This window comes from Mycteria americana, chromosome 7, assembly GCF_035582795.1.
Source record: "Mycteria americana isolate JAX WOST 10 ecotype Jacksonville Zoo and Gardens chromosome 7, USCA_MyAme_1.0, whole genome shotgun sequence".
Lineage (NCBI taxonomy): Eukaryota > Metazoa > Chordata > Aves > Ciconiiformes > Ciconiidae > Mycteria > Mycteria americana.
In genome coordinates this window covers 25,822,311-25,841,728 of record NC_134371.1, presented here as the reverse complement: position 1 = coordinate 25,841,728, position 19,418 = coordinate 25,822,311, and the positions used below count along the sequence as shown (strand labels likewise).

At 41.9% G+C, this 19,418-nt stretch overlaps 1 protein-coding gene across 1 annotated transcript; it reads right to left on the bottom strand.

Moving 5' to 3' along the window:
• Positions 1-4,925: 4,925 nt before the first annotated feature.
• PARL (presenilin associated rhomboid like) lies at positions 4,926-17,946 on the bottom strand. The gene is made up of 10 exons (XM_075507451.1): positions 17,762-17,946; positions 17,471-17,669; positions 17,062-17,202; positions 14,434-14,482; positions 12,558-12,653; positions 11,016-11,165; positions 10,444-10,514; positions 8,983-9,084; positions 7,044-7,141; positions 4,926-5,252 (listed from the first exon to the last, which is right to left on the bottom strand). Exons 1-10 carry the CDS (start codon positions 17,806-17,808, stop codon positions 5,135-5,137), a joined length of 1,071 nt encoding a protein of 356 aa, XP_075363566.1. The 5' UTR covers positions 17,809-17,946; the 3' UTR covers positions 4,926-5,134.
• Positions 17,947-19,418: the final 1,472 nt, after the last annotated feature.

Genomic DNA, 19,418 nt, shown 5'->3' with positions numbered 1-19,418 from the left:
CACACGTGACCCGGGCTGCCGGCAGGAGCTCCGTGCAGCCGCCGGTGCCGGCGGGGGCTGGCGGCCGTGCGGGGAAAAGCCGCCGGGACCGGACCCCGCGCCGGGCTGCGCTGCGCCAGGCCCCGGCCGGCGGTGGGCTGCCTGGGCGCGGCTGGGGCGCCTCGAAGAGGGGCCGGCTCTGCCGCCTTCGGGTCCGGACCTCTGCTGTAGCGCGTCAGGAGCCTCTCTCTGTTGCCGGGACGCTCCGTAGCGTGTCCAGCCACGGGCATCGGGCAAGCGAGGAATGTTGCGCTGCTCTCGCTGGGTGGTCCTGCTTAATTCTGATTTCGAGTTAGCCGTAACCATTTATGATTAGAGGAAGCATCGGTATACGAAACCTGATATTTATAAAATAAGTGATCTTGATGAGAAACGGCGACTTTCCAACGTTACTTTCCGATAGCTGTGTACAAAAAAACCCTCACTTAACGTGAATGGGGGGAGGGGGGGGGTGTTAAGGGTTTAACCGCTTCACTTTTCAAATACTACCTATTGACAAATTTATATGTATTGTATTATATTATAGATGTAATATATGATCCACATCATTTACTGTTTGCCAGAGACTGGAAACCACAGCTTTTCTTTGTACATTCATGTTCAAAACCAAACAGTCCTGGTGCAAATCACTGAAGCTGACAGAACTACATCGGGGCTAAGTCTGGCTTTTGAAATTTGACATCTTATGTAATAAGTGGCTACAGGCCATAATGCTCCTCCACAATTCCCCATTCAGTGTGTTATTACAGAAGAAGCTGAATCTCCCAACGGGTCACCAAACTATGAAACATAAATATAAGGCTGTAAAAATGAAGCATGCAGATAAACTGAGATGCCGCCTATTAGAAAATCATCTACTTAAAGGCTAACTAGATAGGTACCTCATTTTAGAATGTAGTAATCTAGGTACAGGTGGTTATCTGATAAGATCTAATAAGAAATTAATTATGCAGTGGAACTTGGAAAGCTAAGATTTACTGCTGTATTTCAGCTGAGCAGTTTGTAGCGTATTAGCACCTCAATTCAGATTTGCACCTGCTCCTGGTGCGGAGGAGGGCTAGAAATGTGAATATGGACTGAGGCAGAACCTCTCCTTGAGTGTTTGGCCTCTCTTTGAAACAGTTATCAAGGGATAGAAAGAAATTCCTTTGCAGATGATCCTGTTGTCCTAAATATCTGATTTGACACTTGCTGGTGCTACTAGCAGTTTTGATTTCACACCCCCCACCCCATGTCAGTTAGGGCAAGGAGACTCAGAAATTTCGGCTAACAATGTTTTGGTCCCACACAGGAAGTCTTGACACAATAACATATGGGATATTGGACGCTGCGTTTCATTCGTTGCCTGAAAAATCCACAAACATAATTTTACTCTTACGAATATACAGGGAGACATTTCTTAATTTTCTGCTGCTCTTTTTTTCTAGAACTACTCTGCTCTACGTAGTAATTTAAAAAAAAAAAATCATATTTGGGTGAAATGTACAACCCTTCACCCTGGTAAAGAGAAACGGATTTTACAGCCATGGGAGAAAACAGAACATCTGCTTTATCATCTGTTATCACTGGCACAGTATAAATGATGCTCTGATCCTTGTTCCTAGGCCTGACTTAGCAAAATACATTGGAGAATAAATCGGATGTCTCTGCTCTCCCTGTGCCTGCCGCTTCCTAGTACTGAGTTCAGCTCTGGCACTGTGTGTCTCAGAGCCCACCTACAGCATCAGGGAATGCTTTGAGCAGCTGCTCGTCATAGCTTGTAAGGATGAAACTGGCACAAAGGCTATCTCAGACAGGGAAACCAGAAGAAGCTGGATGAGATTAAAAAGTTGTCTGCATTTTTAAGAGCTTTATCGTGATTAAAAGGGGGGTGGCGGAGGGGAGAGGGACATACTGCAACAGTCAGACAGAGACAAGCCATCCAATCAGAGAGCAAAACAGCTGTTGCTGCCAGGAATGGGGGCTGAAAGCTCGAACGGACAGTTTGTTCTAATACTAAAATGAAATTTCCATAGAGCAGATCACTACACTGAAGCAAAATATTCCTTAAACATGGCAAAGCCACGGCAGACTTTCTTAAAGCCATTGAAAAGGGCTGAAGGATTGTGTCTCTACATGATTAACCATTACTTTATACTTACTGCTGTTTTCCTACACAAACACTAGCTGCTGTCTCTGCCAAGCGTCCACATAATTACCACATTGTATTTTTATTCACAATAATAAGGTCTTTGAAAAGGGGAAAAAAAGTCTTTCCATGTGGTTAGTTTTGTTTTAGGTGGTTGGTTCTTTTTGTTGTTCATTTTTCTGTGCTTGGGGTTTTTTGTTGTTGGTTTTTTTGTTTGTGTTGTTTTTTTTTTAAATTCTTCTAATTTCTTTGCGATTCAAAGGTGTGACTGAATAGTGAGACACTGGCTTATACTGATGCCAGGTTTTGCAAGAAGAGCATTTGCTTGCCAGAAAGTTATCTTATTTACTCTAGTGAGCTGTCATAACTCCAGGCCAGTCCTTGTCTCACTGACTTGAATATTGACTTTCTTATTGCAGTTTGAAAGTCATTTTGGACCAGAGAAGATACTTTACCTTTGGCAGACAATGCTGCACAAAGGCTCAGGTCCAAAGTGACATGAAACCCACTGCTTGGCCACATGAATGTTTTTGTACAACCTTACCTATGTTAAGGGTGGGGTTTCTACAAATGAAGGAGATTCAGGCATTGAACAGCCTTTAGCAGGGTGAATGCTGTTAGGTCTAAAGTTAAGGTGAAGAAGCTTAGGTATGAGACCCTCACACCACAGCCACTGACTGAAAAGATGGTGACTTCCAAACCTCTCTGGTAGTTCCAGGCTGGTTTTTCAGGAGCTTTGAGCCCCTGCAACTCTCGGAATACAGCAGAAGTGCAGGCATTGCCTCTGAAGGGTCAGCCTGAAAATGTCTCTGTGCTCATTTGCACCCTTCCTGCAAGGTGAAAGGGTGCAGCAATACCACACTGCCTTAGCAGGTCTAACAAACCATAAGAGTGGGAATCCAGTCCCTGCAAGCAATACAGGGGTATGACTTTCAAATTCTGAGCTAGGCACTGGCTACCATGGTGAAGAACTTAATTGTAACCTTGGCTTATTCTTCCAGATCTGTAAAATTTAATGCCCTTCAGGGTTTATACATTGCATTTCCTGCAATATTACTCCCTGCTGCTTTCAGCCAGGATCTCTAAAAAACCCTCAGCAAATACAGAAGTGTTGAAGAGACTAGATAAATTGTTGAGTGGACAAGAGGTAATGCAAGGAAGAGAAGGGGAAAAAAACAAAAGGAAGTGGACAAAAACAACAGGTAAGTGTTCAGTAGGTGTAAAACCAACATGCAAAATATTGTGAGCTATGGCTTTTGAGCTTCTTTGGCATGAAATACTCCCTTATGGCAAGCCAGTTCAGTGGCCATCTTCTGATGCTGCTGGCATCTCCCTGCCTCTGCGGGAGGCAGCTGCTGCTGGCAGCAGTGCATTGGGCTGCCCTCTGCTGCAGGCAGGGCTGTGCTGTGGCTGGAGCCCTAAAAACTGACATGCTTGTCCTGAGTATCAGAGAAGGAAGTAGGAAAGGAGAAGTGACAGATTAGAAACAGAAAGCCAGAAAGCTTCTGGAGCAGAGCAAAGGAATCCAACTCTTTCATTTTTTAAATGTTTAAGTCAACAGGCACTTAAAGGAACAAATCCTCAAGTGTCTCATTTTTCCAAGGGGGAAAAAAAATTTAGACTTGAGCACTAGCCTGTGGCAGTAAGGGAGTTTACAGCAATTTTGTACTCCATCATTTATTACAACTGGTGCCATTTAGCATTATGTATTGTTTATCCCTACAGGAAATGTATTTTCTGCAAGGCACTGTTGTAAAGTAAAAAGGCACAAGTTGCTTCTTACGGATGCAATGTGTTCTTTGGCAAGTCAGTCCATCTGGAATGACTAATTCAGCCAACAGGGAAGAGTTAAGGGTTTGAACCCACCAGCTTGTATCTGGGCAGCCCTTTGCAAGGGGTGTGGTAGTCATCCTTGCAGGACAAGGACAGAGTAGCAGCATACCCAACATCCAATTTTTGTTTTTATTTGTATAATAGGAACATTGGTCATGGTACTACCCTTGGGTTTACTTTAGTAGTTACTTCTAGTTACAGTGTTGCTGATCTCTGGCACCTCATCTGTTATTGCTGAAGCTGCTTATTTTTCTAGACCTGGCACATTCTGAACCAAATGTTCATTTTAAAATACTTAGAAAAACATTAAAGGAAACTAGCAATACAGCACAACTTAAAAACCTAATTTTTTTTTAGACACTAAGAATATAGAAGGCAGTATAACTCATGGTAAAATATCCAAAACCACAGTACAAGTCATTCTTCCACTGCACGTAATTATGAAAAAGATATCATTGTAGTAAATTCTAACAGGATGTGACAGCATCTTGGAAGCAGATAGAAATTAAAAATGTATGTTGAATAAGCCACAGCTGACAAATAAAGCTGAACCATTAACCAGCATGTAAGCTTTGGCAAACAATTCAGTATTGCTTAATGTATTTCAAGTTTAAGATCAAAAGAGACCATTGGCTTATCTCATCCAATCTTTTCAACAATAAAGACCACTGAACTTCACCACATTAGCCTTATGTTGAGTCCAATCTGTCTAAAGCATGCCTTCTAGGATAGCACCTAGTGTTGTTTTGCAGACATTAGGGGGATGTGTGATCCATTAACTTCCTCAGTTTCAAAAATGTTTATCTTCCTAAGTATTAACCAGTTTTACCCCATTTTGAAGTTTTTTGACAGAGCTTTTGGTCACTTCATTGGAAAGGGTTTTTTTTATTCCTCTTTTAAAAAAAATGTAATGCAGACTGTTACCTCAGAGAGCAATAGGATAAAAACCTTTATTGTTCCACCTTTGTCAGAGTTCGTTTTCTATTGATACGCATTTCTGTAACTGTAGTTTACACTAGAAACTTCAGCTCCTTAGAGGCTTAGTATGGAGTAGCAAAAAACCTTCAAAACCAATTCAATCCCATGTCTTCAAGTAATATACCACTTGGGCACAAGGAATCTCTAGGATTAGAATCAGTTAGATCTTCCACCTCCTCCTTTTCCTGTGTTCTTTGTCCTCATTTCATGCCAAGCTTTCACCAGTGGTTCTCTGTTCTTCCATATGAGCTCATGGCCATAAGTCACGTACCACCTGAGAAAGAAAATACTAGTTAAAACTAACTGCAACTTTTCTCTGTATCTGAGGAACAGGCTGATCACTAAAATCAAGTAAGCCAAATGCTTAGTAGAGGAGACAAGGTAAACTGAGGCAGAACAACATTCTTGGAAAGTAGCAGTGGCAGGTAAGCCACTTATTCTCTTGACTCCTAATAGTTAACTTTGTGTTCTTGCTTGTCTCAGTCTTGAGTGGTTTTCATGCCTTTAATTTCATGTTCTCATGATTTCTACGTAAAAAAAAAAATGCAAAAAACTATTTCCATTTAAGAGACTGTTAAAACAGTACTGTTGCTTGTGCTAATCATTACTGACAACACCAAGTAAAAGTATTTGTCATGTAAATATAACTGCCCCATAATGAACAGCCACATTCCATTCAAAGTGAGTTTTCTTCTATAAAAATCTAAATGAAGATTTAACCTATCAAAGTGTTCTAGCTTAATTTATATTCATAGAGAACTATATATGCTGATATATGAATATCAACATAAGTGATTAAGCAAGGGAGGTTATGGTGGAGAGGAGAGGCAGGAGGGGAAACAACTGCATGGAAATAGGTTGAAGGTTCTCCCACAAGCCTAACTTCACACCTGAGTCCTGAACAACAAAAGCACTTTTATATGAGCCATTAGCCAGCGCTAGGTAAACTGTCCATTCCTTTAAATCATGTTGCCAATTTCCAAAGTGGACAACTGTCTGTGAGGCAATGTATAGAAAATACTTTGTCCATTCAACATATGCCCTAAATAGAGGCCCTCTTTTAGGATGAAGTGACCAAAATGATCAGAGTAGAACATATGTAGGTGAGGAAGGCAAGATACTTGCCAACTCAAGACAATTTTTACTGTAACTGCTACCCTATTTTAATAATACGTGAATTTGCATTATAATGAACAAGCTGATATAGATACATCATGGCAGAAAGTAGTTATGAATCAGCAAGACTACATCAAATGCATTCGTGATGCCAGAGAAGGGGAGAAAAGGAGACTGTGCAGCACAGAACTTACTGACACCAAAGCCAAGAAACAGCAAAGGCAAACCAGTTTGTAGACCAAAATAAGTGTTTTCCACCTGTTCTTTGTCTGGCCTGGTTAAATCTCAGGTAGGCTTTTAAAATGCCTACATAAAATGTTTAAAAATGCCCCTAGTAATAAGTGTACACGTTAAGACAACATTGCAATCAGGTAGAAGGGGGAAAAACTCATTAGGTAATGTAGTTCAAACGTGACACAATGCAGAACTGTTTCCTACAAACTGGTTTCTAGTAATTCTTCCCAATTAGGAAGGCTCCACACAAAGACAACGCAGCAACACTGAGAAACAGCAGTAGAGGCTGCTCAAAGGAATTTGGCCTGAGCTTATACTAACTCTGTAGCGCTCTCTAAATTGGCAATTAGAGGAAAAACACTGAGACACAGACATTGTCTTAGCTGTTTAATTCTGAAGTTATTTTAATTTGTCCATGCTGTGTTTTGTGAGAATCTTTTCTGCCTTGTGACTCTCTACAACGTGCTGGACAGAGACAGCCAGCCCAACACCTAAGCTATCTTTCTAAGGCAGTTCAGCTCAATTTATTTCAGTTCTAAGCATGTTAACAGTATTTTCCACACAATTTTATAGCACTACAAGGAGAACAGTGAGTTGTCTTCAATGCTACTTAAGACAACTTTCCAAAAAACCCCCACACTTCAGAGATAAGAGGAAAAAAATATAGGATTAATTTCAATATGAAACAAACAGGAGTTAGTAAACACAGACTTACATTCCAAACAGAGCTCCTCCAAGATGTGCAGCATGGTCAAAAAGTCTCCAGCCTAGAGCAAGCCCTGCAGTGTCAAATGCAATTATGGCTTTTAAAGCCTGGAAAGGAACAAAACATGGCATGGACAGGATCAGTCACAGCATATAGAGTTTCATATTCTGGCACAGAGCAAAAATTTGGGATCAAAAAACATCGCATAAATTTTATAGCAAAGCAATCACTGTAAAAGAAAAAAATTGTTTTAAAACAACAGACTCAGTCCTTAGCTGTACTGTGCTGTCAAAATACAGGCATGAGCAGCTACAGAATAGTGTGGGGCAGGAATGTGTCCTTTTCAAATACTCAGTCTCTTCCAATCTTCATTTCTAAAGCTACGCGTACATTCCAAACTCAGGTCAGGAAAAAAAAAAAGGAAGTTAGCTGAAAGAGTACATGCTGTAAAACACACCACAAAATATATAATTGCAACATTCTCATTCACTAATTCTGACATAGCTTAGGTTTATGTACATCTGTCCTCCCAAACACAACTTTCTAGTGGATGGAACATGTGGGGCAGCATCCCTGTCATCTTATCTGATACAAATTGACCACCATGCTCTCCTAAAAGACCCATCTGTTGTAAGGTAGAAAATCAGGATGATAGTGAACAACTCCATGGCCAGAAACAGCATAAGCAATGGTATACCATCCTCAGGAGACACCAGCCACCATAAGTGTAATTATGCAAAATTTTACTAAATGCCTGATCTCAAAAAGACCAACAGATTTAATGTTAGGATGAAATGTTACTTTAAGTAGGATTTCTTTCCTTAAATATGTGTTAGAATAGCAGCTATATTGTTACATTGACTTGTAATCGGCTTTTAAAATAAACAGGATATGTAAGTAAGACTAAAGGAGTACATAAAGTTTAGAAATACAATTACACAGTAGGGCTAAAATTACTTAGGGCTAAAATTATTCCAACATTTATATTGTGATAGCCAATGTTGCTCTTGTTTTACTGTTGCAATGAGTACTTCTTCATGGCACTGCCCTCTGTGGCTCTGCCAATACCGCCACCCTGGCCATCTTTTTTAGGAAAGATGCAGTTAAAGGGTAGCATGTAAAAAACCAGGTCCATTCAAGCAGAAGTGCAAGAAAACACGAAGGCTACATCTAAGAACACTTGTTCAAATCTGTAAGCTTCACTTACAGAAAATACTAAATCTCATGATCTTGAAATGATAAAACTGCTTTAAGTAAAACAACTTTAAGTAGTGGACCAAATATGACTGATTTATTAAAGTAAGTCAAGATATACATGAAAAGCTTTTCTTAAATGGGGTAGTGGATGTGCTTAAAAGAACTTAATGAAACAAAAAAGGAGTCCTGGTACTACACATGAAGAAAAGCCTCAGTAGTTTATTTCTAATCCCAACAGTGTTCTTAAAAGCATCAAAAGATGGTATCCAAATGAGGGGGCAGGTATTCCTCCCAGGCTGGAATTTTATTTCCCTTGAGAAGTGAAATTCCGTTTTTGCCATCTTGATAAGCTTTTCTTCAAAAAGATTGTATCAGTATTAGACACGCCTGTAACAAGTGCTGCTATTAAAAATATCACCCATCAGAAAGAACAGTATGTGTATGCATGCTTCCTCAGACAGGTGAACCTGAGTCCCTCCCAACTTCTTTCACCTCTTAGTATCAGATTTGAAACAGACCCATGGAGGATGGAATTTAAGATACTTCTACATTCACTACACACTCGTGTAATGACCATGCTAGGTTGCAATGATTCAGAATCAGTCTCCAGGACTTCCATGACCCGTATTGTCTTTCAAAATAAATTTAACAGCTTAGAAAAACAAATGAAGAGGGCACATGCTCAGATACTGGAGAGGTATGGGGAAAATATTTTAAGAGTAGGATTTCTTTGAAGTTCAAAGGCACTTACGCTTCCTGCTGTAAATGTGAACATTGGAAGAAATATGATGGCTAGTTTTGCTTCTGGCATCTTTGTACATACGGCTGCAAGGACAGTCATTATAGCTCCTGACTGTAAATACATTAAAATACATGAAAGTAAGCTGAGTTGTTACATAAGGAAAAATTTATTTTTCTGCACGTGAACCCATTTTCCTTTTGGCTTTTGTTTTCAAATGCAACCCTGTGGTAAACCTCAAAGTATAAAGCACCACAGCAAAGTTCAGAATAAAAATAAAACAAGGCACCATTATTTAATTTCAATATCTGAAGTTATAAATACTGGAAAAAGTACCCCTCAGATACTCTTACATAATTAAGAAATACCACCCCCCCACCCCCAATTTTTAAGATAACAATTTATGTTAATGTGCTTTTTTCCCCCAGTAAACCCTAGAAATCTAACATATATTAATCAAACACAGGCATCTCAGATGAAGGGAATCATTCTGAAGCTTGTACCAAAACAAGGAAAATAACAGATGGACAAGGACAAGAAATCTTTTGTCAATGAAACAAGCAATTCCCTGGTCTGTGGCAAATTGACCACGGGCTTTTGTATCCATGAAATATCTCAATGGAAAGGTTGTGAATACAGTAAATTAATGCAGCCTGTGGCAATGTCAGTAAGTTCAGATCAGTAAGATTAATGGAAAGTAACTTGCTCCAGATATAGCTTTATTCACAAGATAAAGGGACAATGTATAGACAGCACTACCAAAAATTCTAATTTAGGGACTGCTCAACAGATTTTTTCATTCCAATTGAAAAGTAAGAATCTGACTTTTGGCTTTTACCAAAATTACTTAGTAAAGTAAGTTAAGAAGCCTTTAAAACTTGGCAAATGGCTAAGTTATAGCCTCAAACTTATAGCAAGTTAAGTGTTTTAAAACGTTCTACTACTAAAAATACTGGTAAAGAACAGACAACCACAACACCTCCTCAGCCTGCCTCATATCTTTCATCCTGTGAGACTTTTGGCAGGAGTGTTGCCCTTTCTGCACAGTATGCCCTACAACTTCCACTAGTATCACATGCTGATTTTGTTTGTCTGATTACATTCTCTCTTTCTAAAGTATACTATTTTCAATTAGAGAACACTGTGATACACAATTATGCAATAACATTTATGAAGTAAGTTATAGAACTGAACTATCTGCTCAGTGACAAGAGGTCCTGCTGTTAAGTACTCATTTACAAGCCACTAGCATTAAGTGGCATTAGTTCTGGGCTGCCACTAAAAGAACTAACATATTTGAAGAATAGGCAAGTTCTTACACAGGAATCACTGCCTGGTTACTTGGTTTTGGTAAGCTTTCCTAGTTTCCACTACCCAAATATATTCTTGGCTTTTAAGCAGGTTAAAGAATACAGCAGGCTTTGAAAATGGCTTCAGAGATCATTATAAGGTCTCTCATTCTGAGATACTTACAGCTCCAAGGGATGGTTCAAACCTTCCAGTGGCCATTTTAGCAACATAACTGACAAAAGTAGAGATAACCCCTAGAAAGGAAAAATGACTATGGGAAACAATGCCAGCAATGCAGACAAGCATCAGAAAGTACAACAATGTTATCTATACGTCTTCCTAAAGAAGCTAGTGTAGGTGGTGTGGTTTTGTTTTGGTGGGGTTTTTTGTTTGGGTTTTTTTTTTTCTTTCCTTTTTTTTTTTTCCTCAGGGGGTGGGGTGGTGGTGTCTGTTAACTTGAATTAACTGACATCTTTTCCCACAAAACTCCCATGAGGCTGTATTGAGAGCTATTTTATTTTGGTAGCTAAGCATGACTTAAAACCAGATACTTGTATTGTCATGATATTTTGAGGCCAAATATCCTAAACCCATCAAAGCTCTGTACGACAGCAAGTAAGTACTGCAGTTAGTATCGAACAATGTGTGGCACTGAACAATGGCCATCTGTCATAATACATCTATTAACCATGTACATGCTTTACTTGCATGAATATATATTTAAGTGTTGTAAATATATATATATTTAACATTACCCGCAGAAAGATACACTGCAATGAACTGCTCACATCCCAGAAGAGAGACGATGCTGCTGGAAAAACTCCATAAAACATACATATTTGCTGCCATGTGGAACAGAGAGAAGTGACTAAATGTAGAGAGCAGCATGGGCGAACACAGGGCTCCTACAAAAGAGGAAAAACAACGGGGGGGGAAGAGTCAGTGTTTTAATTTGCTTCAACTTACATGTCATGCAGACCAGAAATTTATCAAGACATGCTATAGGCTAATTATGCTTAGAATTCTCAAATACAAGCTGTGTAATAAACCCAGAAATGTAACAAATTTCAAATTCCATGCAATACCTTTTGCAAGGCAGAACATATACCCCAGAGATATGCAAGCTGTACAAACAGCTACTTTAGAAAGTCTTAATTACCTACTGGGGAACATTTCATATAAAACATTTGTCTTATGACATGTCTCCTATGCTTCAGAAAGGAAAAAAGAGATTTTATTTATATACATATATGGTGAAAGATTTTTAATATATTATATGAGCATCTATATAATATTATTTTGCTACAGAGATGGACTCAAAGAAAAACTCATTTTCTTTTCAAAAAGCTACTAGCTCTCCTCACTGAAACAGCAGCCTTGAAAATGCAAAAAAGCCAATTAGCAGGTTTAAAGGTCAACATTATTTAAAACAGGAACGTTTGGGGTGACTGATGCTTAGATCTCAGTAACAGCTATCTTTAGCTTTGGAGCGTGTGTGGGGAATTGGTTGAGTTTCCACTTTTTCAGCAGAAATTAAGAGGATAGCAGAAACGCATGTTTGGCTCTCTCCTAACGCATGTTTGGCTCATCCTTTTAATTCTTTACTGAAGAAATTAAAACTAATTGCTCTACCATTAAATACTAGTAACTTGCTTTCCTAAGTTAACCTCTTCAAGACATTTCACACACAGTGAAAGCCAAGTTTTTTTGTGTTTTGTTTGTTGTTTTTTTTAACGTGAACCAAAGCACAGCTTTGAAACAAGGACTCCGTACATAACATACAGACTAAGGCTTGTCTATTGATGAAAGTGCACATGCACGTGACTGATGACTGTTCTATCTGCATCCCAGAGAACATTAAAGGAAGAAAAAAAAAGAAAATCACATTTGAGACTAGTTTTTGAATAGCATTACATAGTACGATTTATTCTCCTCCTTCCCAAAGACTGGCATGATTAGCACTCTGTCCAGGAAAGCAGTGATATCACTTAGAGAAGTGCCTCTTCACCTTTACAAAGGCAGGAGCTGCATCCCACTGAATGCAGTAAAAGGCCAGATAGCGGGCAACAGTTTCGACATCACAATATTTAGAAAAGCACCAGTGAGGTTTTTTTTTCTTAATCCATTACTTCTAACTTTTTTCCCCCCTAGAATTCTTTTCTGTCTAGACAAAATGATGTATTTGGGCATGACTGAGATTGCTTGTGGGTGATGGAGCTCCAAGTAAGCTATGTACCATCCGAAACTTTTACAGTATGATCAGAGGTTCTACTACATCCAAATTACTGTTCACTTACTGGAGGATGGATCTGAGGTGAAATATGTAAACATAATCCGTCGCATACCAGGCAGCCTCCATAAACAGAATACAAACACATTTGCAGCTATAATACCTATTAAGAGAAAAAAAAAAGGTATAAAAGCAAGTTATGAATGCAACACGCCATAATGCTTACTGTAAACAAGCATTCAAAAGTAAGCTTACAAGAATCATACTTTTTCTTCACTATTTCATTAAAAGCAGTATCCACTTCTTACTTTATAAAGAGTTTAGAAAAAGCAAAGAAAAATACTGAAAGCTATATTTATATAGTGGAAGCCTTTCAGAAATATGACATTTAATTGCAACTGTTTCAACATACGATGTAATGAATGAATGCAACAACCCAGAAAATCTGTACTTAAGACATTCAAACTATGGTTTCAAGCTTCTATTCTGCTGTAGACCAATGAAACGAGCCAGCTTAAGAGGTCTCATTTCTTGCCTCTCTAGCTGCTTATTCCCAAATCTCACCAAACTGCACACGGAGGCTAGGGGAAGCATACAGACACGCAGTACACATCCCTTCCATTTTCTGGGAAGGTTTGGTTTTGAGGTAATTGTAAAGATACCATTTAGAGATCGAGCATAAAAAGTTGAGTTGGCATTGCTGAGGCATAGTTACCTTTGCAAGATGTAAAAAGCTGTGCGTTTGCTTTCACAGATGTTTATTGCAATCTTATTTCAGTTTAAATAAGAGTGTAAATTATTAGAAACATAATGATGCAAAGTTATTGTTTCTTGTTTAAAGTGCCTTCACTTTTTCTATCCAAGCATTTAGGTATTTAAAATGTTTTCTAATAGATAGAAACATTAAAGGGGAAAATAATTGTGCTTCCTTTACAGAATGGTCAATGTCACATAATTATTCTCTATTTGAAGTTTGCAACAAAATGTAAGAACTGTGAAAAACAATAATACATAAATCCCAGAACCAAAATTTTAATAGATCTCTTCTTTTGGCACTCCATCCTATTCCACCATGCTCTTTTATTAGAGGAAATATTTTCCCTGCATGCCACACCAAGATGTTACAGAACTCTCAGCAATTTCAGCACAGTAAGCCCAATCTTGTTATGGCAATCGGGGTTAAGTATCTGAATGGCTCAGGGTGCACCAGCTGGAATTTATATTGCTTGTTAGATTAACTCGATGTTGAGGGGTGTTCTAGGGACTACAGTATATGAATCTTCACTCCCCCCGGCCCAATACAATATTTGTATCTGTATCATGACTTGCCTTGCATGTTAAAGAGCATTTTGAAGCACTTCACAAAACTTCTTGACAGGACTTGTTAGCATGTAGAATATGTAAGAGCAGATATGGCTTAGCTACTTTATTTAGATTTTAAACAAGTTCTCATCAATTTCTCTCCACACATTACATTTATCTTGGGGGTTTCAAGTGATGTTAGACTAACCAATCAAAACTACATCATAACCAAAGGAAAGCTCACAAGATAGTTGCTTCTTGTTTGCAATACTATGTATGTAAAATAGCAAAAAATTATCAGGGAGTTTTATTTCCATGTATCAGTGGAATATATACTCATATTCCTTCTAAAAGCATTTGCTGTTTTTCACAGTTCCTGAGAAAACATGTTGCTGGGGGAAGATTCTAGCTAATCCTCCACACTCTCTCACACAAAAGCATAGGAATTTTTTTAATGCATACAAAAAATAGTTTGTGAGAAGGAAGCGTAGCAGAAATAGTGTATGTGCAGGTGTAAGTTTACACATGCTTTGTGCCTAACAACCTAAACGTGGTATGAAAGCCATCTGTTTTAACATACTGTACCTGTTTGCCATATTTCTCTTCCTGTGAATGTCTAATACTTGTAAGCTAACACAAACCTGTCACAGTCCGCTGACCCTCAGTCAGGTTATTCCACCAGCTGTTAACCTGAAACGGAATTGTTGTACGTCAGTGCCACCGTAGAGTATTTGCAATTTCAAAACCAGTCACACAAGGTTCTACATTTTTAAGAATGGAAAGCATTTGTTTGAAATCTGTTTCAAACTTTTTTATTTATTTCTGACTGGTTTAGCTTTTTAAGTTGGCATTTCCTTACTCAAGAACAGTTATCTACCCTCCTTTTCGTAAAATATCCCAACATAGATGAAGAGTTTCTTCAAAAAGAATGGGGTTATATCCTTTTACACAACTCCATGGGTTTACCTCTGCTTGTGCTAAACAAGGATCTAGGCCATAATGCTTACTTTAGCAGGTTGGCCAAAGTTAGCATAAACCCTGCCTCAACTAAGCCTCACCCTAATGCTGTCTAACATCACACCACCCACCTTTCAGAGATTCCACTTTTGTGCCAGGGTCACTTTTGCAGAGGTGGCTCACAAGATGTGGAATCCATTCCCCCTTGCGTCCAGCTCACCCAGCCCTCCTCCAAGTTTAAAACCCCTGAAAAAGTTTATTTTGAGTCAGCCCACAGACAAGTTCCACCCCCTTTCCCTTCCTCAGCCCTCAGCCTTCAGAATCACATTTTGGACAAATATTTCATTGATAACTCAATGACCTTCCAACCATATTGATGGGGACAATGTCATAAAAATTATCTGTAGATTGGAGGCAGGGGGAAATAATGCTGTATGAAACAAATAATTCACTATTTGATATCAAAGTAACAACTTCATTGCATTTTTTTGTTTAATTCTCTGGCACAGGATACAGATACTGGTATTTCCTACAAAGTTCTCCAGTATAAGAACACTAAACAAACATGATTTTTCTAAAATACAAGAAGTAGATGCCCTCAGAAGCTATTGGAGGATCCTTAATTTTTAAAAATAGAACTTAGCAGTTGAAGATGGGGATTAGGAGTTTAAGCCTATTAACAACAGGGCAGTTTTGTTTTATTTTTTGGATAGCTAATCACCAGATCCTCCGCTTCAGGTTTGAAGGAAAACAAAAGTATAAAACCAGAATTATTTAAAATATTAAGTGGCAATCATAATCTCACCTGCAGTTCATATACACCGAGCAAGAAAGCACGCTGTATTGGGCCTGGCTAGGACAGGTAATTTTCTCTATAGCAGCTCATACATGGTGCTGTGTTTTAGATTTTTGACCAAACAATACTGATAACACTTTAATGTTTTAGCTGTTGCTGAACGGCATTTGCACAGCATCAAGACCTTTTCTGTTTCTCACTCTGGCCATGCAGTGAATAGATTGGGGGTGCGCAATAGCCTGGGAGGGGACACAACTGGGCAGATGACCCGAACTAACCAAAGAGATATTCCCTACCATATAATGTCATGCTCAGCAATTAAAGGGAAAAGAGGGGATTTTAAGAGGTTTAGCCATCTTTTGCTCATGGACTGGGTGGGCATTGGTCTACCCATAGAAGATGATGATGAGTGATTGCCTTTGCATCACTTGTTTTGGTTTTTTTCTCTTCTCCCCCTTATCCTTCACAAAAAATTAAACAATTTTTTGGTGGTTGTTTTATCTTTACCCCCAAGTTTTGTTGCTTTTATTCCTCCTTTCCTCTTCCCCCATCCCACCGGGGGTTTGTGGGGGAAGTGAGCAAGCAGCTGTGTGGTGCTTAGCCACCCACCAGGGTTAACCCACAACACATGACCATTTCGAAAGTACCACCACAGTGCACACAATACACATTACAAAAACAGCTCCTCTGTGTCCTACCCAGGACCCCGTGCTTCTCCAGCTCCACACTCAGCCCTACTTTCCTTGGATAAGCAGACCTGAAAGAGTAATCAAGCCTGGTCTATCACAAGCCACAGTAGTAACCTTGAAACAAATGTAAAACATACATGCACGTTTAGTTTAGTTGTAAACACGCTTAATTGGAAACTAAATGACTGACACTTTCGGGACATCAACTAAATTTATAACAAGTGTCATGGTACTTACGTTCTTACTGCCCAAACTCCAAAGTATTTGCATAGAAACGTCAGCTCTCAAAGAAAAAAGCCCTCTAAACCCTCGTATTTGTGACGTACAGGTTGAAAATGCAAATGCATTTCAGAAGCAGAGCATTAAAAAATTTTATGTTTAAGGTTCAGAATTTAAGCTAGCTCTGTCCTCTTTCAGAGTTCATGTTCACTTTTGAAAATGCTTAGACATAGCAAGAACAGAATTTTTTTATAGTGAAAAAGTTAAACGTACCTAGTTTAGATATACAAACTACTACTACTGACCTCTCTTCCCTGCGTTTCAGGTTGAAGATGGCATTTTTGTCCCGTATAGCATTTGCAGTGATATTGTGAGTTACAGTTTTCTAGAATTAATTCTATCAGTTTTTCTTGTAAGGAAATGCATCTACTGTAATTTGCTGAGAACCTATTATTTTTCAAAGTTAAAAATCAGGATAAACTGGACAAGTATCTGTTGTACAAATGGTGCTTGCAGATGTGCCTACCCCAGAGGAAAGACGCGGTCACGCATTATGCTTCCGCGGGGACCCACCCGTGTGCGAACAGGCCAGGCCTGGCTCCGTGTACCTGCTTTCTGAAGTCCCCCCTCTTCTGCGGCCGTATTTTATCCAACCAGTCTGCTCGAGCTTCCTCAAAATAGGTCTGGACCCGTGACTTGAGCGACTCATACTGCCAGATGGCGGCGGATCCGAAGGCAGAGCCTGTGAACTGGGCGATATCGCATAAAGTCAAAACGCACGCACCATCCCGAGGACAGTCCGTGCGTGGCTCCGGCTGAGGAAGCCAGGCTCGCCCTGGGCTTAGGCTACACGTCATTCCCAGTTGCTCAGCCCGGAGCAATGCTAGCACGTCAATGGGAACTAAGGCACCGCTGACAGACGGGGGTCCCGCCACGGAGCCGCGCGCTGGGGCTCCCTGCCGACCCCGCCGCCCCCCGGCCGGACACGGCAACCCCCAGCCCGCAGGAGCCACTTACCCCCACCGCGAAGAGGAGCGGCTTGAGCAGGCGGCGCGGCGAGGGGCGGCCGGCGCGAGGCGGCGGCGGCGGCGGGCAGAGGCTGCGGCGCGGGGGCGGCGGGCCGGGCCGCGCCTCGGCGGCGGCGGCGGCAGGGGGCTCCTCGGGCCGCGGCCGGGCCCGGCGGAAACCCTGTCGCTGCTCCAGCAGCACCGTCAGTCTGCGGGGGAAAGATGCGGACCATCAGCACCGCCGCGACCGCCCGCTCACCCACAGCCGCCCCCTCCCCGGCCCGGCCCGGCCCGGCGGTACCTGTGCGGCCGCGGACCCCAGGCGCGGGCCCAGCACCGCCACGCCATGTTGGGCGCCTCCCCGCGCGCCAAGCGCTTCCGGGGCAGCCAGACGCCATCTTGCGGGCGCGGCGTTGGGCGCCCGGCGGCAGGGCCGGCGGAGCCGCTCGATCACCCTCAGCGCGGAGGCGGCCGGGGGCTCCCCCGCGCCGCGGGACCGCTCCGCACGGCGGACACCCGCGGAGCTCCCGGAGCCGTGCCCTGGCGGCTATTTCCGGCAGCGCCGCGCCTGCTGCCGGCCGCCGGGTTGGATCCGCCTACGTCCCGCCCCGGCCGCCATGTCGAGAGGGTCATCCTGGCTCTGCCCCGCCATAGTGAGAGTGGCGCTGCGTGGCGCGGGACACCCTTGGCCGCCATGATGAGTGTGGCAGCTCGTTTACCTCCCGGGCCGCCTTAGCGAGTAGGGCTGGCGCCGGGTAATTAGGGGCTTCCGCGGTTTTAATGCATTCTTTTCTCTAGAAGCCTTCTGGAATAGACAGAGCCTGTCTCCTCCTAACCTGAAGCTCAGCCTGCAGCAGCCCAGGAGGCAGGGAGGAGGCTGGGGCTGCTGCCTCAGCCTTGCCTTGCTCTGCCATGAGGCTCCACGTCATCATGCCGCACCACCTTTCCTCACCTCGCTCCTCCACGCAGCCTCACCTCGCCTCACTATCCGGCTGCTCCAGCGAAAGGCTGCGCATGGCTGACCAGGCACGAGGCAGCGGCTCCTGCCCCATAGCCTCCTCTCAGGCCTCTTCGCCACCCTCTCCCTTGCCCGGGTCGGGTGCCCCCAGGTGTCCTGTGGTCCCCTCGCCGCCGGCCGGGGCTCCCAGTCTCTGGCACTGCGCTGCTCTTCCTGGCACAATCTTCATGCCAGCAGTGTGGCCAGGCAGCTCCCTGCAGGGCCGGTGAGCAGGAGTCGTGCTGGCAGAGAGCAGTCCCTGCCCAGCCAGTGCTGTAAATATTGACACCCTCCTGAAATTAAATGGAAAAAGAAAATAGGTGTGTTTGCTTTGAAACTAACGTGTAATCGGTAAATTTCAAGAAGTTGCATGCACCTTTCTGGTTATCTATGTTGCTGTGGAGACAGTAATGGGACAGCCAAGCAGCCTACATGCCAGTCACGCTTGGGCCTCCAGGGATCAAGAGTGCAGAGCTGCCAAAATCAAGCAGCTGAATAAACAGTGGTTTATCTCAGAGGTGCATGGGGAGGACGAGAGGCAGCAGCCACGTGTTGCGGCAGGAAAAGTTCTGTGTGGGTGTGAGGAAGGTACTCCATGGGAGAGTGGTTGTGCTGTCTCCAGCACTGGAGGCCACTCTGTTGTGACTGGACAAGGCTTGGGCAACCTGACCCAACGTTGATGCTGTGCTTTAGCGGGAGGTTGGCATCGATGAGGTCCCTTCCAGCCCAAATTATTCTGTAGTTCATTGTGTGAAGGGAAAGTTAATAGCAAGATGAGAATGATCTGTATATTGTAATTGCAAGTAGCTATAAGCCTGATTAGACTAATAATAAGTTATGGCAACTTCAGGAGCACGGTTACAAAATCAAATCATTGGAAGTGGAGAGGAAATGAATTACCATTGTTCCTCTTTTTTTTTTTTTTTTAACAAGTAGTGAAAGAGTTTGCCTTCTCAGCTAA

Bases quoted from the DNA above. Each gene is read 5' to 3' on its own strand.
- PARL (XM_075507451.1), bottom strand. From the start codon at position 17,808: ATGGCGTGGCGGTGCTGGGCCCGCGCCTGGGGTCCGCGGCCGCACAG. The intron at 17,670-17,761 runs GTACCGCCGGGC...TTTCCCCCGCAG, and splicing joins TGGGGTCCGCGGCCGCACAG to ACTGACGGTGCTGCTGGAGC. The intron at 14,483-17,061 runs GTACACGGAGCC...ATTCCGTTTCAG, and splicing joins GGGGGGACTTCAGAAAGCAG to GTTAACAGCTGGTGGAATAA.